Source organism: Barbatula barbatula (assembly GCF_947034865.1).
Source record: "Barbatula barbatula genome assembly, chromosome: 23".
Taxonomy (NCBI): domain Eukaryota; kingdom Metazoa; phylum Chordata; class Actinopteri; order Cypriniformes; family Nemacheilidae; genus Barbatula; species Barbatula barbatula.
Genome location: NC_136786.1, coordinates 12,155,547 through 12,182,758, shown reverse-complemented (window position 1 = coordinate 12,182,758; position 27,212 = coordinate 12,155,547). Strand labels below are relative to the sequence as shown.

Genomic DNA, 27,212 nt, shown 5'->3' with positions numbered 1-27,212 from the left:
CCTTAATAAATAAAAAGACATATACAGCTTACTCTGACAAATAAATCATATTATTGTGTATCTATTTTTGGTATTATATTTGGAAAAACATAGTGCAATTAAAAATTGGATACTCATTTTTAAATGTCGAATAATGCAGCATTCCCTGTAAATGCTAAATGTTAAGTGCTCTGCGTAAGTGCACTGTTTGAGTTAACCAACAGGTGTCTCTGTAGAGCTTGTTTCTCTGTATATTAACTTGCGCGTGACTCCTTTAATTGTTTACGAATAATTATATCACTTCTGGATATTTTCCTGTTTATATTTAGTTTTAATCGTTGCTTTAAAAAGCAGTAGACTAATAATATAAATGGATATTTGTAATCCATGTCACCTCATAACGAGCGTACTTTTTCATCATTTATTGCTTATGACCTGTATTTGCCTATATTATAGACTCAAATTGAAGATGTGATTTTGCAGACATTTTTCATTAAATTGTAATTAATCTTTTATACCTTGTAAAACGGAAAATACTACGTAACGTTATGTAACTGTAGATTTACTGTAGCCAGTACATACATGATCATCAAGTATCAACGTTTGTTAAAAAATAGGTATTTGTAGACGGAAATGTCAAATATACTTCTACGCATGAAGCCTTTATTAGAGCTAAATACGCAGATTTTCGACAACCTGCCATGATACAGCGCGCTGAGTTGGGGTGGGCGGAGTCATTCAATGACGCAAGAGAATTGGCAGCGTCTCTCAAAGCTGCGCCGCTGTGTCAGCTCTGCGCAGCGCCTGCGATCGGAGGGAGTCGGTGCAACGCAGCGGCTGTTTCGGCGTGTGCGGCTCCGGGAATGATGCTCTAAGCCTGCCTCCTCATTCATACTCTCACAGCCCAACCAAAAACACCCATCAACATCCCCGTTGCGAGTATTTCACCGTGTTTCCATCGTTGCTGCCGAACTCCGGGTTTAATGAACGAGAAAGAAAAGAAGCGCACGGCAACGTTACGACTGTTTTTATTTACATCCCATTCTGAATGACGGGCGGACGGTTCGACTTCGACGATGGTGGCTCTTATTGCGGCGGGTGGGAGGACGGGAAAGCCCACGGACACGGCATCTGCACGGGACCCAAGGGTCAGGGCGAGTACTCGGGGTCCTGGTCCCACGGGTTTGAGATAGTCGGGGTTTACACCTGGCCCAGCGGGAATATGTACCAGGGCTACTGGTCGCAGGGCAAACGGCACGGGCTGGGTGTTGAGACCAAGGGGAAATGGGTGTATCGTGGGGAGTGGAGTCACGGGTTCAAGGGTCGATATGGGGTTCGGCAAAGCACCAATACACCTGCCAGATACGATGGGACGTGGAGTAATGGACTGCAGGACGGGTATGGGGTCGAAACCTATGGGGATGGTGGTAAGTGTTGTTTACAAATGTATGTGTGGACCAAATTGTCAGGTCACAAGCCATTGCCAGTGGGTCTTAATAGTACTCATGTTTTAAAATACATTGAAATGATGCTCATGATAAGAGGTGTCTAATAAGATTGTCTAATAAACTCTGTGTGTAAAGGCACTGCAATGTGATCCAACGTCTACCTACATTTTGCATCTTGGAGCCACAATAGATTTCCCACAGGTCCGCATTGATTTAGTGATCTCTGTCAAATGTCTTTGTAGTTATAAAGTCTGATCTTGCTGACATTGTTGAGCAATGTAATCCTAAAGCAAATCTTCCATGCATCACTTGACAAGTCATAGTGGCACTGCACATTCTTAAACATTTAGATGTCAGATCTCGGTTCTGGATTTGAGTTATTCTCTGTGAGGTGCTAACATCTATCTGCGGAGAGGTTAAAAAGAATTCAACGGCCATTAGAATTGATTAGAACAAAAATCATATCAGCCTTTCATTTTAAATCTGAATTTAACCATCACTTATTGTTTATCTTAAGGAATTATTTACGCTTTTATAATGAAAACTGACAGAATGTATCATTTATAAGCACGTTATAATTTATCATTGTGATTCATTTTATTTTTATCAAATGCTAGTATGTTAATTATTTCATAATTTATCGGGGTGTGTCTGTATACATGTAAGGGACTCAATTCAACTTTTATTTATTTAGCGCTTTTTCAAATTGTCATTGTTACAACGCAGCTGTACATGAAAATTTTTAACTATAAGCAATACATTTCATATCGTACACGTACACCAAACACACACACACACACACACACACACACACACAGCGAGAGAGATAGAGGTACAGGAGAACCAGTTCTTATGGCACTTCTGCTGCATCTCGACAGTGCTTGCACAACTAGGCTAAATAAAAAAGAAATAAAAGAGGTAGATTTAATATAATCTTAATATTCTAATAACTAATAGCTCAGCTGCAATTTTGTTGTGTAGTGGGGACATGTCAGGTCCCAGTCTCACTTTTTCAGCTCCACCATCCACACCCACATTGACATACTGTGGTGGCTATTCAGATTATAATTATAAAATTAGAAACAATGACAAGTTAACAGAAAGTGTATTAAGCCTATCAGTATATCTGCCATTCATTTTTTATTATTTATCATTACTATTTTAGGGGAAAAAATATACTATGCTTTAAACTAGATTCAGTAATACCATTCAAATGTTAATACATTTGCACAATATTGTTACTGTGGGCAATTTATCACAGTAGCTTACACATTAGAAAGTAGAATACTTCATGTTCAGCAACCAAAGAAACATTATTTTTCTAATATCAATTGCTGTTGACAAAACAACAAAGAACATGTAATACAACAACATGATAATAGTGTATACGATGATAGAAGACTTCAATGCAATGATAAAGAATTATCATGAAAATGTATTGGTAATGCCTACCATAGACCAACAAACAGCATAGTACGAAACATCATCAACACACATCAACTGTGTGCTGTTTATTAATTTAATGTATAGCAGTTCAATGTTTTTTTTCTTTTTCAGGCACCTATCAAGGCCAGTGGATGGGGGGCATGAGGCACGGCTATGGTGTGCGCAACAGTGTGCCTTACGGTATGGCAACAATTATCCGCTCTCCTCTTCGCACCTCCCTGGCCTCCTTAAGAAGTGTGCAGAGCAACGGCACCGTTCTGCAGGATGCTGTACCGGACACTCCGGTTGGCAGCCGTGGTGGTTTCGTGCTGAACTTTCACAGCGATACCGAAGTCGTCACAGGCAAGAAGAAGGGTCTGTTCCGTCGCGGGTCCCTGTTCGGTAGCCTCCGTCAGCTCCGTAAATCTGACTCCAAGACCTCCATCTCTAGCAAACGAAGCTCTGCCCGTAGCGACGCCACCATGAGCCGCATCAGCACCAGCGATGCCAACTCCACCATCAGCTATGGAGATGGAGAGATGCCCGATGAGTACACGCCCATGGAGGACCACGTGGATGCCACCACCACTGAGTCCTACATGGGCGAATGGAAGAATGACAAACGCAATGGTTTTGGGGTCAGTGAGCGATCCAACGGGTTGAAGTATGAAGGGGAATGGTTGAACAACAAGAGGCAGGGATATGGATGCACTATATTCCCAGATGGAACCAAAGAGGAGGGGAAGTATAAAAATAATGTATTGGTGCGCGGGATAAGAAAGCAACTTATTCCTCTTAAGAACCACAAAACGAAAGAAAAAGTGGACAGAGCTGTCGAGGGCGCACGAAGGGCGGCAGCTATCGGCAGGACTAAAGTGGAAATAGCAGTTTCAAGGTAGGGCACCTTCTTCTTGATAAACTTTGGTTTAAAATATTGTTTAGTGTCACTTACAGTTAAAATGTTTTTTTTTTGTCTAATGTGGACTGAACCAACATCATGTCAACCAATTGTAAAATCCATTTGAGTATTTCATTTGTAATTTCCAAATGTACCAGGTTTCTTCAAGACATTCACAACATTCACAAGATTATTAAATTGTAATGTCTGCATGGTTCAGGCATATGGCTGCATCAGGCGAAACAATTCAGACATACAGTAATTCATTAACCATATGTCTTTCCCTATTTTTAGATTTGTAGTTTCACACACCAAGATCTGTGTTTTAGGTGTCATTCGATTCATCTTCTTAAGTGTTTGGAGTCTATTGCAGAGTTCATTAGTTGTGCAACCTTTTAGGAGGATTGGTTTCTATTATTTGTCCATAGCTCAGATGCACAGAGAGAAGTCGTGGGATCATGGATCTCATAGAGACTATTATGATGTTTGTTCTTTTGCCAAAAGCTACACTAGACAGACGTATTAATGGCTGTACTGGGTAAACCATTTATTCAAGGCACACAAATTCTTAGCATCCTGAACAGGTCTTGGGGAACACACACGGTCATGTTCCTTCCTTGTCTGACTAGAACATTTCTATTTAGGCGTCATCTTTCAGATAGGTTTTGCAGAATAGACTGTAATGTTGTAAATGGTGTTAAGAGTTGTGATTACCACAAAATATTGCCAAAATAAGCAAAACAAATGAAAAGGGCATGTGATGGGATAAAGTTTAGGATTGACAAGCATTGAAATCCTGCAGAAATCTGTGGATCTTTTTGTGAAGTTGTGCATATTTTAAATTCCATTGTAATAGATCATATCCAGGTTAATTTAGCCATGACTTTAGGTGAAGTGTATTTAGCAGATGTGTTTTATCTAAAATTATTTATGGGACATTAATTCGGGCAAGATCTCTGGTGGATAAAGCAGGATTGTGAACACAGAAATTCCAATTGCAATTGTTACCTCACCTTTACTATGGGCTGAATATGTATTACAATTGTGTTTCAGCGGCAACAACATAAACATATGTTACGTGGCCCAAACGTAACTTCCATAAGACCTCTGCAAAGAATCTGTAACTGTTGAGTAGTTTTCATTCATTTTACAGAAAATCTGCTAAAAACAGACTCTCTGCCACTGTACTTTGGATAAAAGCGTCTGCTAAATTACTAAATGTAAATATTAAAATAAATAAGGCACGTGCGTCTGATGAAATCATCTATAGATGAGAGCATTACACTTTTTTTCAGCTATTGATTTAAAGAGATAGAGACCACTGAGTGGACGGGTGGGTGTTGGTATGTGTGTAAATGTACATTTATTCAGTGTAACTCATTGCATTGAAGGTACTACTATACTATTTATAAACATGGAGATGTGTTACTTGGGAATCGAATGAATGACCTTTGCGCTGCTTACACAAACCTTGACCAACTGATCTACAGATGCATGCATCATAATGCACGTGCCCATACATGTACTGTAAATGCTTGTGTGCTTTGTGACCCCAAAGTTCTGATGTCATATTAGTGATCATGAATATAAAGAACTTGATGCAGAATAAAGGCAGGCCTCGTGTTCCCAGTGTTCAATGGGGTCATAGTATGCTAACTATGGCTAGTGGCTAGGGACCATTCAAAACAACGCCTGGTCATTTCAGCAAGATTGAGAGCCAAATTCAGATCACTGACAGTTTCCCTGTATATTCTATGGTGCTTAAAGAAATGATAAAACTCAGAGCAAAGTGTTTGTGCATGTACTGGGTGGCTTGTGAAGAGTAATGTATCTGGCATTTGTCCTAGTGATGGGAAGTCCGGTTCTTTTCTGTGAACCGGGTCTATCGGACAGTTTTTTTCAATGAACCGGTTCAAAAGATGGTTCTGCAAGCGTGTGACGAAAATGTAATGCCTCTTAGCATATTTGGAGCATCAGGTTCCAAAGCAATTGTACTGACAGGTATGCCCACCTTACTTGAAAGTCACACCACGAACTGAAGCAGATTTGTGGGGGTGTGGTTACACAAGGCGTTTCAGGCAAGTCTGGGTGAGCATTTGCTTTTAGAAAGAATGCATCTTTTGTAACGACACTAACATTCATTGCAATTTTACGTGTCTAAAACATTTATGGGCAATTTATAAGACACCAAAGACACAGAAAAACAACGTATTCACATAAACACATATTTAAAGACATAAAGTGAATAAATAAATCCTTATCAGCGTTTTACAGAAACTATAAAACACATGCATAATCCAAACCGATTTATTTGTTATTAAATAAACTTATTTCGAGTCAGAGGGAGTGTCAGACACTCCAGAAAGCAAGTCATTTGTGATTAAGTGCCTAGTGTAGATGCAAACTGTTTAGAGCGATTCAGTTCGATTTGGTTAACCAGATCGAGCAGATCACTGAAAAGAACCGGTTTAAAAGAACGATTCTTTCGCAAACCGACCATCACTAATTTGTGGCTTATCTTCTGAAGTTACACCCCCTCCCGTAAGCAGTGGCTCGGGGGTTAAAGGATTTATACACCAGGGTCATTACAAGTGCTGTAAAATAAATGTTAAGCCATTTTTACTATGCATTACAACATACATTCGGTTTCAGCCGAGCTGAGCTTGTTTGCGCTCTTGGCTGGCTAGCATTGCTTTAAAGATTTATATTTATATCGTTTCTGTACTCGTACTTTTCCTCAGGGACACGGCCTTTGCTGTGGTCGACAGAATTCACTATTTGAGGTGTTAGCAGTAAAGATTAACTAGCATGGAGTTCTTTGTGAATAGAATTGTGGTAGATTTGATGTCAGGGTGGCGTCAGGATAAGAAACCATGAGAAGGGGTGTTGGCGATTCACTTGGGTGTGCACTTTGGGTTATCCAAGGTAAACAAAATTGTGTTTAGTCAAGCTTGTAACACATACTAATGAACAGATGCATTTTGGTAGTTTACAAATAAACCCGCCATTTGTCCTATAGTGTATGGTGTGACATAAATGTAGAAAAAAAACTAAAAATGAAGGCTGAATCGCTCTTATGCCATTTTCTATTACAAATATAAAATTTATAATATGACATAATAATTATTAATAAATTATTATTTGTATATTAAAACAATAAAATATATTATAAATATAGATATTATTACCATTTGTTTTGTCACACAATATGACACATAGGACAGTTTCATTTGTGTACTATTTACACTTATGATAACGCATATGACCAAACAATATTCGCATATTGAAGTTTGCTTTTTTAATTTCTTTTGGATTATAGTAATGGAAATTATGAAATGATAAATATGTGTTTGTCTATGATGTACACATTTCTTTAAAAAAAGTCCTAATATATTTTTTTGTTATTCTTAATTCATTTTCCTAAAACAAAAAATCCCTAATTTCTTTATTTTTATTTAGAATGGAATGTGACAGTAAGGCACATATATTAAAGGGATAGTTCACCCAAATATACCAATTTTCTGTCATCAGTTACTTATCCTTTCAAAGTAGGAAAAATGACAATGGTGCCCCAGAACTTTTTGCTATCCAACATTCTTCAAAATATCTTATTTTGTATTCAACCGAACAGAAATGTATAGATCAAAACGTTCCTACTATGGTCAATGGCGGCCATGAACTGTTAGTTTATAAGCTTTCTTCCAAATATCTTTCTCTGTGTTCTTCAGATTTGGAACAACATGAGGTTGAGTAAATGATGACAGAACTTTCATTTTTGGGTGAACTGTTCCTTTAATGATCCCCCCTTCCCTTTCAATAACGTAATTGCAGTTGTATCCCTGGATAGGTTGGCGATTATTTGAACATACAACCCTTCCATGTGCACCTAGTTTCTCTCTCTCTCATGCACTGTTGTGTCAGCAGCACAGACCTTTAACTGACCAAATAAGGCGAGGATGGAGTCAACTTATCAGCTCTGGACAGAAATACATAAGCCAGCAGCAGTTGATACAGTAGCCCATCACTGCCTGCCTGTCATCTGCCCTGCATGCCAATCGAGTTCACAAATGTTGATCATCAATGGCAACGATGACTTCAACTGCCTTTGTTCTCTACTCACATGCACACAGATGTAAACACACTCATACAATGAGACAATTATTATGATTAAATATAAATGAAAAATAAATAAACAAAAATAATTGTATATAAATTATGAATCATTTCTAAATATTTAAAATATATACTTTCATACTAAACATTTTTTTAAAGGCCTTAACGTTTTAATGTTTTATTCTATTGGACTCGTTTCCTTAAATAGTTTATAATTTGCAAAACAATATATGTCATTCTCAACAGATAATGCTATGAAAACAAAAGAAAGAAGAGATGTACAGAAAAGATCAAACTTTGATTGGTTCAAGAGGCCCGTTCGTCACTTGAGTCGCCCAATCCGATGGCTTTGTTTTTCACAGTGGCTGATCTGCAGTGAGGGATTTGTTCATGCTGACAGGTTATGAGTGAGTAGCCTCTCTACATCAAGCTCAACGCGGGACCCACGTGAGAGCCACCGTACCCTCAAGCACACCCTGACCACTAAAATAAAACGTGCTGATGTCGAACTCTTCTATGGTCCCCTGACTAGAGCTTAATATGAGCAACACATAAAAAGACTACAGCCATCATGTTTTTAATTGATGTGTCTTGGAATTAGCATGCTTAATTTAAGTTCTGTCATCATTTACTAAATCTCATGTCGTTCTAAAACTGTATGGCTTTTTTCAGTTGTATTTCATATACAGTACTGAAAGTGAATGGTGACTTAAAGGTCCACTCAGTAATATTTAGCAGCAAGGTTGCGAATTGCAACCAACCGCTCACTCCACCCCTTCTTTTGGAAACACTACGACGGCTGACAGAACATGGCGAATTACATTTGTGGGTACCCACGGTGTGTGTCGATAGAAATAGCTCTAGATTCTAAAGTAATAATAATAAAACGCTTCATTGTGTAAGCTCTTTTTACACCTCTGAAGTCATATTATATTGCATTTCTATCAATAGATCATCCCAAAAATGACACACTGGACCTTTAATGTTATAAAAGTACATTTACTGTAGATGTACAGTATAGACAGTATATTGTCCTTTTTGTCTCCATGGAGTGAACTTGGATTAATAAAACAAAGCTTTTCTATTACATAAGAGACCAGCATGATATACGAATTAGTTTATAAACTGTCTAATGTTCCCCTTTAACCTGGATTGTAATGAAAGGGCCGTATGGATTTGTTGGCTCATGAATTAAGCCGGCGAAGTGGAAGACGCGCCCACTTCACCTGTGTGTATTGACTGAATGGAATGGAAAGTGAGGAATGGGTTTGGAAGAGCAGGAAATGGTCCAGCCCTAATTAAAATGGAGCTCGATGTGTTGTGTTGCCAGGCAGTCTGACCTTTTCTCTAACAGGGTGTTAGGAACATTGTATAAGAGACATCAAGTACAACAACCGTGAGCGAGTGTGTAGAAGCTCACAAGCCATTCGCTACCCTGGGCAATGTGAAATGTCTGGCTCAGATATGTGTTTGCATTTGTGCATGTGTGTCAAGTAAGTATTTGTGATCATGAGCTTGGTGTTTTTTCTGCCTGATTTGTAAATGGTCTTGCTATTTGTTAACACAGGGACAGATGATGTGTTGAAGCACCTGCCAGAGTGCTGTAGAGTTGCCATGGTGATCGCATCAAGTCATCCTATTAGCCATGCACAGCTTTTCTGCAATAGAAGTGTTACTGCGAGCCAGGCAGATGGTTCGCTTCTACTTCCTGTTTGTTTATTTATTTGTTTTATTAAATAAAGAGCAAAAATTTGAAAGCGAGGGCAATGCGATTACACTACGCTGATCACAGGATGAAGCATAGGATGCAGATCTCATTGACATGATGCAAACCAATAAAATGCAATGGCTTTCTTCAATATTACCCCAAAATATTTCAGTTTGTTGTGTCATCTAAACACAACACGGCTATGAAGTCACACATTGTATGAATCTCTATGAAGCATTGAGAACGCTATTTCTACAGTAGTTGAGATTTGCTATGAATGATGTAACATGGGTGCCATTTTTGATGCAGGAAAGGTTATATAGACCGGTTCGTTGGACGTGTGCGCACCTGACCCCCAGTTGATTTCCGGTTTGTGTTTGGCTAGTGTCTAATAATAAACCACTTTGTTGAATGGGTCCTGTAGTTCGGTGGCATTTAAACAAACCTTATGGTACATTAATATCTAGCGATTGAGCGTGTTATCGGAGTCTAAATTGAAAATATCGGAGAGACAAGTTTAGCCAAGTAACGGTTCTCCTCGGTTTCTTTTATTTGTTATCAGAAATAATCGATATGCACTCTATGGGCTAGTTGCACAAGATGCCACTGCAGATTAATTTCCGGTCGTATAACACTATCGATTTGTTTTGGCTTAACAAAGTGCTCAGCAATGTAAAGGGGATCTCTCATATCGCTTATTCCTCTCTTCTTTTTATCTAAAAAACACCCATATTTGCCGCCCAAAAATCTTCATTTTTCCATACAGTGTTTTACAACCGGAAATTACTCTGCCGACTCTGGCGTCCGAAAAGATCATTGGCGCCATGTTGTGCAACTAGCGTATTGTTTGTGTACTGGAAGTTTATTTGGGGTCACAAAAGGGAGCATGCGCAGTAACAGTTGTTTATGTTGTTAAGATGAAACCGTATATAGAGTTGACTGTTGGCAGATCATAGTGTACTTAAAATGCCGGCAACCTGCACTCAAAGTATGTCAAAAAGAGATTAAGAAGCTAATCCAAGCAGAAATGTCCATTCATTGGGTATTTTTCATTAAATCAAAGCTGATTTTGACTATTCGCTCCAATCAACCATCTGTCTACGATTTGGTGATGGACACTGGAAAGATGTTACCTCCTTAAACTTAAACGGGCATATGTACATGGTAAACAGATCACTGACCTATGCATAAACTTGCCTATAACAGAAAACGTAGGCCTCAGTTCCCATGTTGACATTGAGTGACAAGTATGATGATTTACCATAGTGTATTAATGAATATTCCATTACAAAGACAATGCTCTATATGCATCTTGGAGTATTTTATGATGTCTATGTGTGTCTAGTTTTATCATATTAATTTTTGTGCGTTTCGGTTCTACTTGTTCTGTTTGTATTGTTTGTAGCTCCTTTCTAGCCTGTAAAATGTAGGCCTAAGTAGATATATCACACATGCTTACAATGGCTGACAGGATTGTATTACTTTTATGACTAGTGCATTTTTGTGAACTTGGTGGAATCATATATATATATATACATATATCATCATCTTAACGATACCTCTTTTAAAAAAGTACAAAAGCTGGTTTCAGTAATATACTGTATGTCATCTCTTAAACTATGCCGATGGCCTGAGGGAGACCATCCAATCCTGAGGACAGATAGACACTCGCCTGTGCCGGCCGTGGCCTGAAAGGAGGTCGAGTTGAGGGGATGAAATTCAAGTGCTCCATAAAATTAGAGGGGTGCAGAGATGCATATCTTGGTTTTAAATATCCAGGGGTGTTATTGTAAGTATACACAGAAACTGAAGCATTTGGAAGAAATGGAGAATATATTTTCTAATTTATAATATAATACATTTGTTTATTGCAATAATAATTAATATTTTTTTACTACAGATTCCACATGTTTTGAAAATAGCCAAATACTATAACGTAACATAAATCTAAACAGAAAGTTCAAAATAAAAAATAAAAAAATTCCTTGATAATACATTTATTAACACTTTTTATGTAATAAATCTTTTTTTTCTCTATATAATAAAAATGTATAAGTGATCTCAAGTGACAGTATGTATGGCATATTGTGGTTTTACTGTAAATATAAAAAAATGTATTTGACAAATTTACGTACTTTGCGTTTTAACATGCTTATAAGCCTTACAAATGGTTGTTATATGTACACTCTTATCCAGGAATCTCTACAACTTGCTCCCATAACTCCCAAAATGGCAAAGTGAGTCGTCTGGGGCTCCATGACATTTCATCACTTCCCTCACATACTTCACACTGTCTGCATGAGACCAAGACAATGATCGTTATTATGCGACTGTCAGGAATATTCACATGTGTCCAAATCTGGGTCTCGGCAGAATGCACCACTTTGTCCCCCAATGCTAAACTATTTTTTAACTAGGGGCCAGACTATCCTACAGCATCTGGCCCCTTGCATTTTAAATATTTTGAGATCATGCTTAATGATTAAAAAGTCCTCTACTTTGTCCAGTAAAGGTGTAAATATGCTATTAAGATCTCAATCCATCATGATCACAAGAAGAAACAGAGATCTTTTGACTTTACTTTGGACTCATTTTTACTGGCTGTTTTCCCAAAGTACTAGGTTGCATTAATCCTCTGTGGTTTAGAGCATTTATTTTGTACATTTGATGCTGGGTTGCGTAATAGTTATAGCAATAGCCTTGAAACTAAGGAAAAACAACTAATGCCTAATGCTTAAAGCTGCACAGGCCCAATCTGTCCGTACTGAGAAGAGATGAAAACAGCGTGTCGGGGGTTATGAAGGGATTTGGGATGCAGGTCATCTCTTGATTTCCGTCCATAAGCTTGTGTTGCAGCATGATGCATGCTTCATTAAAGCCATCCGACCAAACCCATCATCAAACTGTATTTATTTGTTTATTTTTTATTTGTTAGTAACTTTTTACTTTGTCAATCGTTATAAAAACAACTAGAAACGACAAATCTCTATAATTAAATGGATTAAACAGTGATAGATCAGATCATCTAAAGTAGATTAAAGGAGTAGTTCAACTTCAAAATGGCAATTCTGTCATCATTTACACGCCATCTTGTCATTTTATACCTGTATGAAAAATGTCGGTATCAGAACAGCACGGGCCCCCATTCACTTCACTTGCAAGTGAATGGGGGGCTGTTAACAACATTCTTCAAAAAAATCTTTTTTAGTAACAACCAGGCATGCTAGCGCTATAGATATCAATATGAACAGCTCTCATCATATTCTTCCCAGACAAAACTATAACTAAGGTATGCTAGTCACATATTGAAATCACAAGGATTTGTTTCTGTGTAGTAGTCAAACACAGAGCGATGGTTATAGCTCCGGCGTGTTTACAAATCGTCCTATAAACGGTTTAGTCATAGGCTGACTCTTCATATAAGATTGCGCAGGAGATGTTATTGTAATGCATATTAAACCAGCTACATTACTTGTGCATGTTGTTTGCTGAGTGAGAAAGTGATGTTGTGGTCTCCACCCTCTGACCGGATTTTGTGCTTTGTCCTCTATTTGTAAGAGCAGGATTTAGATTTGACAAAACAGGGGGGCCAGCATGCTTCTTTAGTGCTTTACAGGGGGTGGAATCCTACACACACAAATGCACAAACACATATGCATACAAGCACTCTTGCGCAAACACACATGGTTCCCTCCCTCCCTATACTCAGATTAAGGCAGGTCACATCAATACACAAGTTAATGCATCCTCGTGTCAGTGACCCAAACATGAGCATTCAGCGAAACACTCATTCAAATAAATGCATAGCTACACACTCACACACACATGCAGTATATGAGGAAAACCTGTAAACAACATGTATGTAAATGTAATAAACTCACTACATTTACATTAACTATTATATTAGATGTATTTGCGCAAATATCAAAGCAACTTTTTACTTTTAAGAAAGATCAAGATAAGTCTTTAGTTAATGTGATGGACAACATCTGTGCTCAGATCTTGTGTGGACTTGAGGTCACCTGACCTCATACCTCCACTGAAAATGACCATGAGACCAGCTGGTTAAAAGACACAAATGGCTTTGAAGTTATTTTTGAGTCTCCAATTACTTGTTAGAAGTTGCTATTTGGTATGGTGTTTAATACAATGAAATTCAGTTTTTACACATTGTCCAAAATAACTTTTGATTTGATGTTATAGAATACTGTAATGTTAACTTTTATACTGTGTATTTGCATGTGTAGGACAGCCCACGCCAGAACCAAGAGTGAATCAGCAGACCATGCCGCACTTGCAGCCTGTCAAGAATCGGACTTAGCCAGAGCCGTGGCCCGAGAATTATCTCCCAGCTTCTATCAACCAGGTACTGTACAACAAATACACAAACTCACTCAAAATAAGACTGAAATATCAGATGTCAAAGACCCAGTAGATGAAAGTCTCCAGATTACACCAGAATTTAAAGGGATAGTTCACCTTAAAATTTAAATTATGTCACCATTTACTCACCCTTGAGTTCTTCCAAACCTGTATAAATGTTTTTGTTCTGTGGAACATAAAGAAAGATATTTGGGAAAATGTTAGCAATTTTCAGTTCTGGGACCTTATTAACTACCATAGTAGAAAAAAATAGTATAAATATTTTCTTGTTGAATACAAAAATGGGGTATTTTGAAGAATTTGGGAAAGCAAACAGTTCTGGGGCCATTAAATTGTTTCCTACTATGACAGAATTATAATATATTAATATTATATTATAATATATATATTATAATCATATTTTTGGGTGAACTGTTTCTTTAATAAATGTCTCTTATTGCTTAGTAAATGTCTGCTGAATGGAACTGATAGGTGTGTGAGAATAGTTTAAGCTCATTTGGTGAAACACATTTGAAGCTTCAATTCAAATATGGCACCACATGGATAACTTTTAACTAGTCTCATTTGTTTCTTGAGTGTCTCATGATAAAATATGGGCATCATATTGCGGCTGTACAATATATCGAAATTATCAAAACATAAAAAATCTTGTGCATACCGCAATATACATATCGCAATCGTTTGCAATAACTACATTTTAAAAAAACGCCACAAGTTATTTATCAAATATTCAAATTGATGCAGATAGCAGAGCGACTGTGCCTGATGTGTGGAAGATGATCAATAATTAGAAAAAATGTGAAACATGTATGTTGGTTGTAAAATTCAGTTTTTAAATGTCTTGATACAGTTTGAGTTGGATTTACAGAATCATTGTATTGTGTATCGCATAATTTAGCAACGTATCATACATCACATTTTTCTTCAATACCGCACAGCCATACATTATATGTTAATGTGTTTATGACTGTGACGTAAATACTGTAGTCATTTCTGATTAAACCATTTTTGTTCAAATGTTTTTGTTCACATGTTTCATAATTGATCTAGAATGACTGAAAGCTTTGTGATCTAAATATTTGTCTGCGTAATATATTTAAAACTAGTGTGAAATATACTGGCTTTCTTGATATGTCCTGTTTAAGCATTACATTTAAATATCATTTCCTTTAGCTCACTAGCAGCGTCACCCGTCATATAATCATCGACAGTTCCTTAATGGTTTATACAGTTTCTTTGAAATCATTTCAGACAGGAGTCCAAAAATGTTTGAGTGCCATATCAAAGAGAGAATGTACTCTGGAAAAAAAATGTTAGGCTTGTCAAGTGTGCCGTGCACACAGCACATCGGCTATCAGTAAGTGCATTCAGATAAGAAGTGGGCATGTCAAGTTACAGCTTTATTGTACTGGTCACTTCTTATGGAAAGGGTCCCAGAAACACTTCTCAGTTTTCAGAAGCAAGCCCCACCCAAACCGCCACAAAACTCCTGCCAACCGAACAGAGGGAGGTCAGGGGAGAAAGGTCAAACTCACAGGGGTCTGGTACATAACCTTCTGCTGATCTATAACTGGATTTCACATTCTAGAAAAGAGAGAGCGACAGGATTAGACAGGATGTGACTGCAAATGAATCCGATTTCACAGGTACCTGACAGGGAGATATTATCGTATGTTTCAGGGGAATTACAGCATCTTTTCATGTGTATACTGTATATATTGCTCAGATCTGCCCCTGTGTTATGATGAGGTCCTTTTTGATGTACCATTTATTTCATTCTCTTAGTGACTTGATCTACCACCCCATCATTAAACTGTGATCTATTGTTTGTGAAATCTAATACCAGATTGTGTTTAAGCACAATACATAATTCCAGTTTATTCACTAGGGAATCAAAACCGGTTTTGTAAGAATTTGTAACGTAAGACTTTGTCCTTTGATGGCTTTTGATGCATTATATGACGCTCCCTTAGCCATAAAGATTCACAAAAAAAAGATGTAAGGTAAAAGTGGACCTCAGAAATTCCAAAATATAGTATTTTTGTGGATTTCATTTTGTTAATAAATGTTCTCTGATGATTTTATGCAGAAAACAGTTAACCACACCTTAAAATTGATTTTCAAAGGCAGGGTCATTTAAAACAATACGTTCTGTTTATTTTGAAGGCAGCATTACTGGAAATTCTGTTTAATCCAGTGAAGGATATAATTTGTTAATGAGCCTGTGATATATGAAACCAGTTTTCATGCCTAACACACTTGTTGAGAACAGGGACCCCTTTCAATAAAGAGGTTCAAGCAACCCGGAGTTAAAATGTGAACTCTGAGTTGATTTACTCAGATAACCGCTACTCTGAGTTTTCTGTTTCAGAACAGCTGGTTTCAATGAGTTCAATCCACTCTGAGTAAATTCACCCGAGGTTACGTGCGTTCATCACGGCTTTAAAAAGCCATCATCAATTGAGCGAAGATAACACGATTCACCATGGCAACGCCACGTGACAAAAAGCGCTCCGTTTATTTCTCGCCAGTCGAATTGGAGGCACTATATATATATATAGATATATACATATCTATATATATGTTTATATATACCTACGATTTTTGTCATGTAGGTGCAATCCTTCTGCAATAAAAAGAACATGGCAGCAGCTGCAATTACATTTCTAAAAACATCGTTCAGTCCGGTGAGTTTAAATGCTCTTGCTTGTAGAATGCCTGACTGGGAAATGTTTGATATATTTAATAAACTGGCCTTGAAAGTTTTGAGTATATGAGAACCTGGCTATAGAAGACAGAAAACTGGCCATGCTTGCCCCTGCTCCAGCTGTGTAACGGAGGCCAGCTAGTGAAGAGCTGTGCAGTGTGTAAGCCTCACTCCCCGACCAACAGAGACGCTCTAGCGACAGACGCAATAGGGACTGCGGTCTTTAGGTTCCTGTTATAGCGCCCGTCTCTCATTCTGACCGACGACGGTTCGAAGCCCGCGCAGAGCGGTGCGAGAGGGACCAGTTACATGTGCACCCAATCACATTGGGAAATCCTAAAGGGTATTTGAATTATTATCTACTTCCAGAGGTGTCAGCAAGACCACATTTATTTGATCAGCCTAATTCAGAAAGACATTCACTATTCACCTGCAATCCCATGAACCTCCTCTTTGATGGCTCTCACAGGAAACTTAACAAAAGTGTATAAAAAGTGCTTGAGAGCGATGCACACTTTTCTTACTGCTCTACGTACAGTTGCCTTGCTAACGTGTTCTGCATCCCCGGTGATATATAGAAAGCTTCCGTTAGCAAAGAAACGTGACCATAAAAATAATCTGCTCAGATATAAGAGCGCGTTCGCGAGTGAGGTTTGTGATGTAAGGATGAAGCAGAGTGTGGATATATTTAATGTACTGTACAGAAAAACTGTATCGCTCAAATAAAGAATCCTCCGGATATGATAAAACATCCAAACGGGCTTCACCATATATGGTATATATATATTCTCTCCCAACGTAAATGTAACTCTCTCTGAATGAATGCAGCTTCCTCATCTACGGGTTCCTGAATAAACGGACATGCCATTTTAATGTGTGTTATGAACTTGTGCGATTAAGGAAAACTAATGAAAAAACAAACGGCGAAGGCAATTTCAACACCGCTCGCGCTTCTAAAAGGGGGCGGAGATTGTAACAAACCTCGGGTTAGTGGAATAAAACCTGCTCCCGACCAGTTTAGGTTCACAGAGTAGGTTACTATGGTTACTCACTCTAAGTATAAGATACCTCGATTTCTGAAACTGGCTTGACTTACCCCACTGTCGCGGCTTTGATATACCTCGCGTTCTGAAACTGTATCCCGTTTTCTGGGGTTAACTTACACTGAGTTTGCACTTACCCTGCTTTCTGAAACGGGTCCCAGAAACGCCATGTGTTTATTGAGGCTGATAAGCTTTTATGACCTTCCTACTACAAATGCTGATCAGCCGTGGTTGCATTCTGTTAGCATTCCTGTTTGTAAATTTATTTATGGATCTTTTATTTTAATGTATCTATCCTGTTCAAATTTGTGGTTCACTGAAGTAATTGTTTGTTCAACGGAAGAGTAAGTGGTTTTCAGGCTAACAATATAGCAGGCTAGCATCGAGCATAAGATCCCACCTTCCCTTCAAAGTGCTCTCTAAAGCCATGCCTCCTCCAAAACACTAAAAGTCCCCGTGAACCGGAAGTTGCGATCGTTTTTACTTCCTTATTTTGGCGCATTTCCAAGAGAAACAGAAAATTGTGGGCATGTGTCATGAACGGGGTGGTGAGACACGGACATAGGGCCCAAGTGCAGACAGCGGGTAAGGGGTTAACATAAGACATTTAACAATAAATAGCAATACAAAAACCTAACATAACAAAACAGGGATGGATACAAAAACATGAAAAGACAGTACGAAGACTTATAACACTTAAACAAGACTAAAACTACACTACACTTCACTACAAGAACTACACAATGAAATAGACTAGACTAGACATAGGAACTCACCATCCAACCACAATGAACCAGCACAAGACAGAAGACACAAGGGCATTACATGAGGGATCAAATAAGAAGGAACAGGTGTTGGGCATGAAACCAATGACTAGCAATAACGAGGAGACCAGAGGGCAGGAACAGAGTCGAGACTGGAGAGAGAGTATTGAAGGCCATAAGGGCCATAAATGCCTCTCTCCACACACAACATGAGGTTCTGTCATGATCCTGCCACTAAACCAAGAGAAACATGACATGATGCTGCAGAATCATGACAGGCACGGCTTTCACCAATCACTGCGATTTGATTTGATTTTTAAAAAACGCCATTGCATTCTAAATGGAAATGACAGCAGACTGACAGTTGAAAGGGGGGAGTTAACGGATGCCCACCGCACAAACCGTCTAACATGCGTCATTTAAGATGGATAGTCATTACAGGAAGGATGTGCATTTTCTGATTTTAACTAACGATTATGAGGGCACACAAATTTAAAAAAGAGAATGACCCACATTGATCAACTATTTACAATAAAAGCTGCAATATTTCATGAAAAAATAGGCATTGTCATTTTTTATTTCACCGGGACTTTAAATATGATGATAAAGGACAATTGCATGCACGAGCAAAGGTTTGCAGCGGTATCCAAATACATAGTTTGACGGACAAGAAGGACATCCTACCATTGCATTTGGACTGAAATGGAAGCAGTAGGTCTGAAAAAACTTCTGTTATTTCAAGCGTTTCTCAATATTCTATTTTCTGCAAATAAATGCAAATAGAAACAATATTTTGGAAGAAATATTTGTATTAGTTCACAGAATGAAACAAAAATAATAATTTTACCTAAACCCAATTTTTTCCATTGCTGTATATATAAATATATTTATACCGCTTCTGATACCTGATTGTTATTAGGATGTAAAGAGACAATTAGCATAAAATGTTTCTGAAAAGAATCACCTATCCTGCCTTTTGATGTGGTATTTGAAACAGGTCATTTTCTTTCATACCAAACCAACATTGTTTATTGTAAGAAGTTGTCATTTAGTGATATATTTTTTCCTAGTGTAAGCAAACCCACTCCAATCTCATGTGTCTTTTAAAAATGATGTATCCTGATCAGCCCGATCCCCAGCTTTGCCTGGTTCTCCTGGCAGCTCTCAAACATGGCACCCAGAAGACCACTAGGACTCGTGATTGACACTTCTGGCTTGTAGCAGATTAGAGCAGAGGTTAAGTATGCCTTTGTAACACATCAGGAAAATGCTCTGCTCTGTCCCTGTGCTTTTCTTCGGGCCCCATCTGAAATGAGCCACCCATTGAGGTTTATAGCGTGACGTTAATTGCGCTATATTTGGAGCGAGCGTGTCCTTTACGGGGAGCTAACGGAGGGTTTGTTGGAATGGTCAGGAGCGGCTATGACCGCAGCTGTCCATTCCTTCAGTTAGATGTTTGAACCCTGACTGCACCTCCTCAACCCACGTCACTCTAAATCACTCCATCACAACACACCTTCTCAATGCAAGGTGCACAGAGGCCAGGTTCTACCCTGACCCCATGAACCGCAACCCTCAACAATATCACTCTCTCTCTCCCTCTCTCTCTCTCTCTCTCTCTCTCTCCCTCTCTCTGTCATATGACATGTCAATGCAAACTGGATGGCTTAGGTTCTGGAATTTATTAAGTTTGATAGGAAGTTGGTTTGTATATGGAAAGTAATACAAGAAAAGTCTTGCTTTACATTTAAGGTTTGGTTGTAAATAGACAGTAAACAGAAAGTTATGCTAGCTTATGTTCCCATAAAGCGAGCATTATATTTCTAAGCAAACAAAATATTAAGTATAGCTAAGGGAAATATGATTATCGTGAATTAAGTTGTCAAAAAAAGGTGTTACTTAGCGGAATTATGCCAGATGGTTGGAAGCATTGAACACTATGACTTTAGATGAGAATGTGAATGAAATGAAATCAAATGAAAAGTCATTTCGGATGTGGAGCTATTTTTAATAAAAGGTTACAAAAAAAATTTCTTTTGGAATAACCAGACCCATTGAGAGTTGGTCGACTCCGGTGGAACAGTTTTTTCACAGCAATGACTGTTCATTGAGCATGTCAATAGTTCCCGGAAGTTACTAGTAACGCATGGAGCTGCAGCAAAACAGGCCGATTGGTATGGACTTTTAACCCATTCAAAGAAATTATTGAATAAAAAAAAGAAAGAAATAAAGCATTTAAAGAGAAAACATAACTTCCTGGAATTATCTGAAGGCTCCGGGAAATCATGTGACAAGTGAAAATTTTGATCTTCCATGGTCGCGATTCTCTTTCTCTCAATTGCTCTGTGAAGAACGTGCATTTAGCAGGAACATGTATTTTAAAAGCACATTTTATGTTGATTATAGGGTTAAGACAAAGGAAAAGATACACAGATCAACTTTAAATAGCTGGTCTGTAATATATTATTATTATTCCATCAGATGCCATCAGTCATTATGAAATATATTGTGTCATATCTCTTCAATACACACAAGACGCCACTGCTATGACTTTATGAAGTGCTTTACATTTGGTTATTGGGCGTATTAATATTCTTCACTAATTAAACAATGAACAAAATCTTATGGGTGATAGCAAACATTTCATCTATATGTCCAGATTGGTTGTTTACACTGCTTCTTGGATCTCTTAATTCTGTTACAAGTGCAAACAATGGTACAGCTTTATTAGCAACCGGCTTTATGTGAGGGGTAATTGAGTTTTGCGGGTGAAAAGATTTCATAATCCTCCTCATGTCATAAGAGCGGCCTCTGGATCTTTGTCAAATGCCTTGTGCCCGTAAGGCTCTATTGCCACCACTTATTTTTGGAGTTAAATTTCACACGACAACATGGCAGTTCTCATTATACATTTTGAAGCCTCATCATGTCTTCTTTTAAGGTAACAAGTAGGGCTGAGGATCTTGATATTCAATTAGTAGTCGTGTAGGTTTTCATAATATCAATAACAATTTTTTTATCAGTATCTTCTTCATTTAAAAAAAAGTAAAATATTGTCAAAACAACTTTTTAAGACATTTAAGGATAAAAACATAAATTATGCTGGGTTAATGCCATAAGAAAAATGATATGCCAATGTTGTAAAATATAGTAGTATTGGCTCACACAATTTTGTGCAAGTAAACTGATCACATTTTTGAGATACTTATATATTTCATATATTTATACCACAAAGGCATTTTTGCGCTATATCACTCATTCGTGCATTACACAACCTCTAGAGACGACAGCTTTCTGTTGCCCTGACTATCAAATGAATACCTCTCATTATTGACACTTGCTCTAATTTAAGTTGGCGAGGATGCAACGTTCCAAAGGATTTTAGCAGACAGTCCAGATAAACATTCTGGTTATATAATTCCATAACCATTGCTTTAGTTTGGTCTATCGCCATCTTTTTCTACTGTTGTTGTAGTTTTGCTTGGGTAACTAATGTTTTTCGAAGACATAAATACTTTGTTTTCCAGTAAAACATAGTTCAAGTAGCTATAAAAAAAGATAAATTCACTTAAAGCAAATCTACATTGGAATCTTGGGTTGTTTTCCTACCTCACTGACAAATGGTGAAATATACTGAAAGTAAACTGAAAGTAAACTGAAAGTCTTTATAGCATTTCACACAATGTTGCTTTCTTAACGGTTCAGTGTATGAATTTTTGCGGCATCTTGTGGTGAGGTTGCGAACTGCAACCAACCACTCCCTCCTCCCTGTGGAAGCAAAACAGAGGCTGACAAAGAAATGTGAAACATTTAGTGCTACTGTACAAACAACATGGTGAATTCCATGCAAGGGGACCCGCGGTGTATGTAGATAGAAATAGCTCATTCTAAGGTAATAAAAACATAAAGCTTCATTATGTAAGGTCTATATACACGTCTGAGGACATGGTTATGTATAATATATTGCATTTCTTTCAATAGATTCCCAGAATCTACTTGTTTTAAATATGTTTTAATTTATTTTTAGAAAACATTTTTGTGAAGTGTTGTTAATTTTATAGTATTTTTTGATAAATAGTTATTAAACATAATTTTATGTATTGTTTTGTAATTGCTTATGTTTTACTCTTGTAGCGGTTTTTCACTCTCAGATTAATTCTTGAGGATTAAAGAGAGATAAAAGCAATCTTAGAGCATTATGTCCAACACAGCTCCATGATTAACAGTTCTTGGTGTTGGTGAGATAATAATACTCTACACCAGGGTTTGTAACATGACACGTTTTATCATCATAGTAAATTCATAGATGTTTCTTTTTTATGCTTAAAATAATGACATTTAAGACCTTCAGTTTGGTAAATAAGTAGACCAGTGTTTTTTTTATAAATGTTTAAAGGACAGACTTGTCTGTTGGGCTGTAAATTAATCTTTGGGTGACCTTACCATGCTCCCATCAGATCACTAAACCATACAGACAATGCTGGGATTTTCTAACATAAGTTTTGTTCAGACAGTACGAAACATTTTAGAAGCTTCGTGAAGCTCTTATCACATTATAGCCAGACCTAATTTCCAGAAGATACTTTAATCCCCCCAACATGAAGAATGTCCTCTGTCGTTTTGAAGTTGGCCAGCATGCATACCGCAAATGTCAAATGAATGATGAAACCAGCGGTTAAATTGTTTCCCAGTAAGCTGTATTATGCAAAGTCATGTTTGTGTCATTCGCAGATTCACAGGTTTACTGATCTGAAAGTTTGACTACAAGATTATATGTTTTACTTCCTTATTTCTCTTTATCTGAGAAAGTTGTCTTAGACTATTAAATGCCTTATAAATGTTTAGAAAAATCCAATATGTATGTAAAATATGTAGTTATGTTATTTATTGATAGCACATCACCTCACAAATATTTTTACCAATTAGCGTTGGATCTCCTCATGACTTTGTGTCTTTTTATATCGGTTTGTAGACCTGTGCCTTTCCCTAACTTTACTCAACATTCTATACAGGTCTCGACTACATCAAGCAAACATTCAGTGAGCCGGTGGAGGAGATTAAGGAGGAACCACCAAAGGAAGAAAAAGATGAGAACAAACCTTCCGGCAGCCCTTTCTATCGGCCCGGCACAACTCCCTCTCAATCTCCCGCCCGGAGCCAAACCCCTTCGCCTCCTTCCTCCCCTCAAAAGATCCAACCAGCCGACTCCAGCATCACACGGAAGATAAGCAAAGACAACAGCGGCGTAACCCGAAAGATAAGCAAAGACAGTAGCAGTGTAGCTCGCAAGATAAGCAAAGAAGAGAGAGCTACAATTGTGGCAGAGATCACCAAAGTAACCGTTGCTCCTCCTGTACCAGCAATCAAACTGCAGGACGTCCCCCCACCAAAGCCCCCCAAGGCACCTGAGCCCAAAATTGCCAACACAGGTAATGGGCAGCTACACACTGCTTATCATAGTTACTATGTAAAACCGATGGTAAAGATCCCTCCACCGGAGGAACCAGAGGATGAGGAGCCGGAGATGACACAATCTAGCCTGGCCAGGATGCCACCACCACCTAAACTGGTCAGCACACCCACTCCCAAGATCAGGAAACAAGAATCTATTAAACCAAAGAGTTTGGCAGAAATGAAGAAAGCCAGCATGGATATTGCCAATAGAGGATTAGAGGAGGAAACCGTACGTGGTTGTGCTTAATATATAAACATACAGCGTACACTTAATATTTCCTCACACTGTTTTTCTTTTTGCACAGGGTCCTAACTCGATTGTGGTTGCCATGGTGATGCTTTTGAATATTGGATTGGCCATCATTTTTGTCCATTTCTTGACATGAAAGAGTTTTATCTCAGGTGAGTTTTATTTGTATCTTGCATCCCTCACTGTGAATTATTATTAAATTAATGAATTAATTATTTACAAAATGTTCACATTTTCAATGGATTCTTTTCTAAGTTAAATAAATGAATAGGAATTAAATATTTAAAGATGCTAAATGTATTCATGTTATATTGCAAGTGACAATTTACATTTAAATAATTTACAATTTGTGACAATTATTTAATGAAGAAAGCACACAAAATCGATATGACAATTTGGATGACATTTAATTGTGATTATCAAAGGCAATTTATCACCATAATCACAATTAGTTATTAAAAAATTAATCTAAAACAACTAGATACATTGAGATATTTTTTAATAATTAGGAATTTTAAAACAATAATACATATTACTAGTAAAATCAAGCTCTAGAGTTGTGAATGGCGTGATCGGGAGGCTCAAAACGTTGGAGAACCACAATCCTATGGCATAGTGAAGCACTTTTTAGTCCCCAACTATTGTGTCCCCACTGATTCTGTACCATTTCCATCCTTGTTTATATGTCAAAGCGTAACCCTGTATTACATTTACTTTAGTGATGCTGGCTGGCAACCCACACAGTTGTGTCAATGACCTTTATGAAATCCACATGGCACCAAGGAATCTCCAGAAGGGCAGAGAGAGCTGAAGGAGTTCGAAACACACGGCATCATCCTTGAAAATGACCTTGTCAAGTGTCATGTGGCTCTGAAAAAGCTTAAAAAAGGGAAAAATATATTGAAGAATAACACTCTTAAAAAAAGAAAACAAAAAACGTTGTAACGTAAATCATATCTGCTGATGGAAAGCCTTAATATCTGAAGCCACTCCACGGGTCTGTGGTTTTTGGCAGAGACTTTACTGGAAATGTTTGATGATGCACTTTTGCATGAGACAGACAAGAACAGCTGCCTTACTCATTTACCATCTGACGTGTAAGTGGGAAATGCACTCGCAGTGCCAGCGGAATGCGTCCAGGGGACTTTGTTGCAGTGGGAGGGCACAAGTTCCTGATCTTGCTGCTCTTGGCTAGAGGAAACCAAACGCGTACACCAGCGTCTCCCATCTGACTCACACCCTTGCCCAATCTACCCGATTCTAGCATCCACTGCGTTCTTGGTGGAAGTCGATGCTCACCGTACTGTAATGGTCATGTTTGTTTTGTATACTTTTTCCTTTCCTTTTATGTTTGTGAACATCAACCAAAATCCTGTTTGCGTTATGTACCAAACAAAAGTATACTTTTCACGAGTCCCACTCTTTTGTGAGTTTTTGGTATCACGGTAGTGTTCAAAATATTAGATGAGGAAAAATATGATATTTATTTATAATGTGCAATATGATTTATTTTGTACAATTACAAAATTGTAATATTTCTCCAATCAGTGGCTTTGTAGTTTTGTCCCATTTATTCTGGCATTCAATAGATGAAAAAAGAAATTGTCATGTGCCAACCTGATCTCACGGGAAAATTTAACTATTTCCCAAGATGGCAATTTTGTGTGAAAAACAATTGATTATTTAAAAAAAGTACAAATGAACCCCAAACCTAACATGACTGGGGCGAAAACAAATCATACGAATTAGCCACTTCGTAAATAGTTACAAATTGCCATGAAATTGTGTTGGATTTGCGATTTCCCACAATGCAGTGCGCTTGCCCACCCTGATCATGGCAAAACTGAAAAAGTCTTATGAAGTGTGTTATTTATTGAATTCTGGGAATTGACTTCTTGTCGTGTTTATGTAATATGCCATTGTGCATGCCATGTTGTGGAAGAGTTATTGTGCTTCGATTGTCATATATGACATGTGAGAGCAGGTGAGAATTTTGATGTGTAACTGAAGAAAAAAATACAAGGCTAAGGGCTTGCTTGCATGTTTGTGACCGTGAATACTTTGGATATCAAAAGACTGAATGCATTCAGGTAGTGCCACAGTCGGGGTGGTGCTTGAGGAAGTAGGATCCTGCCTTTAAAAGTCTTTAACAGTGCTTCTGTTTACCTCAAAAGAAATCAGAAAAAAGAAAAGCCTCATTAGAGATGATGTCTTTGTCTTAAATCTGTTATATGCAAATTCTGACTGATGGAATCATTGGGAATTGGTTTTAAATGTGCCACTATATTGTAAGTGTTTTTGTCCTAATGAAATTACTTATATTTGTTTATATTTATGTGAATTTCCCCTCTTTAATTAAAGAAGATTTATTTATTATATAGAGATTTATAGATATTGTTTCCAGTGTTTGGTGAGTGTACTTTGGAAGGGCTTTGGAAAACTCAGTTTCTCACCCTCAATTGCTTTTAATTTTGGTTTGCATGGGGTCTGGGGTGAAATGCATTAATGCCTGTTAATATTAAGTTGAATTTGTGCAGGGGAATTTAAGTAATCTCAAAGAAAATATTTTATTTAAATTTTAGTGTAGATTTATTGGGCATTCGTCAAAAAATACTTAGCAGCGCAATGGGCCCTTTTTTATATTTTCTGAAAGCTAACAGTGCAGGACAAGGAATTATTTTTCTAAAACAAATGTTGCAGAAGCAAGAAAGCATTTATATATTAAAGGTTTATTGTATTTGTAAGCATTTTTACAGAACACAGCCTTTACACTATTGAATTCTATTATATTTTTCTATGGAAATGCACAAGTGTATTTTGTCAAAAGCAGTTTGAATCCTTTATATCAAGCATTGTTTCTCACACATCAAACTTAAGACACGTGTCATTTGAAATGTGTAGGGTCAGCAGAATGCAGGAATTATTTTTTAAACCCTTCCATGCAAAAAGGTTTGTACATTTGAGCCCACAGAGCCCCACATATTTCTGTCATTTGAAATAGTATGGTATTTATCTGTACAATAAAATGTTCTTTACATGG

The 27,212-nt window shown here is 37.7% G+C and overlaps 1 protein-coding gene across 1 annotated transcript; it reads left to right on the top strand.

Annotated features, from left to right (window-relative positions):
- Window positions 1-774: 774 nt before the first annotated feature.
- Window positions 775-27,212, top strand: jph1a (junctophilin 1a). Its single transcript, XM_079447425.1, has 6 exons — window positions 775-1,406; window positions 2,985-3,747; window positions 13,819-13,937; window positions 23,481-24,151; window positions 24,228-24,324; window positions 24,892-27,212. Exons 1-5 carry the CDS (start codon window positions 1,028-1,030, stop codon window positions 24,306-24,308), a joined length of 2,013 nt encoding a protein of 670 aa, XP_079303551.1. The 5' UTR covers window positions 775-1,027; the 3' UTR covers window positions 24,309-24,324; window positions 24,892-27,212.

What these genes read in the sequence shown, in the direction of transcription:
- jph1a (XM_079447425.1), top strand. Translation starts at nt 1,028, where the DNA reads ATGACGGGCGGACGGTTCGACTTCGACGATGGTGGCTCTTATTGCGGC. An exon ending in CGAAACCTATGGGGATGGTG is followed by an intron (nt 1,407 to 2,984) that starts GTAAGTGTTGTT and finishes TTTCTTTTTCAG; the next exon opens with GCACCTATCAAGGCCAGTGG. An exon ending in GAGGATTAGAGGAGGAAACC is followed by an intron (nt 24,152 to 24,227) that starts GTACGTGGTTGT and finishes CTTTTTGCACAG; the next exon opens with GGTCCTAACTCGATTGTGGT.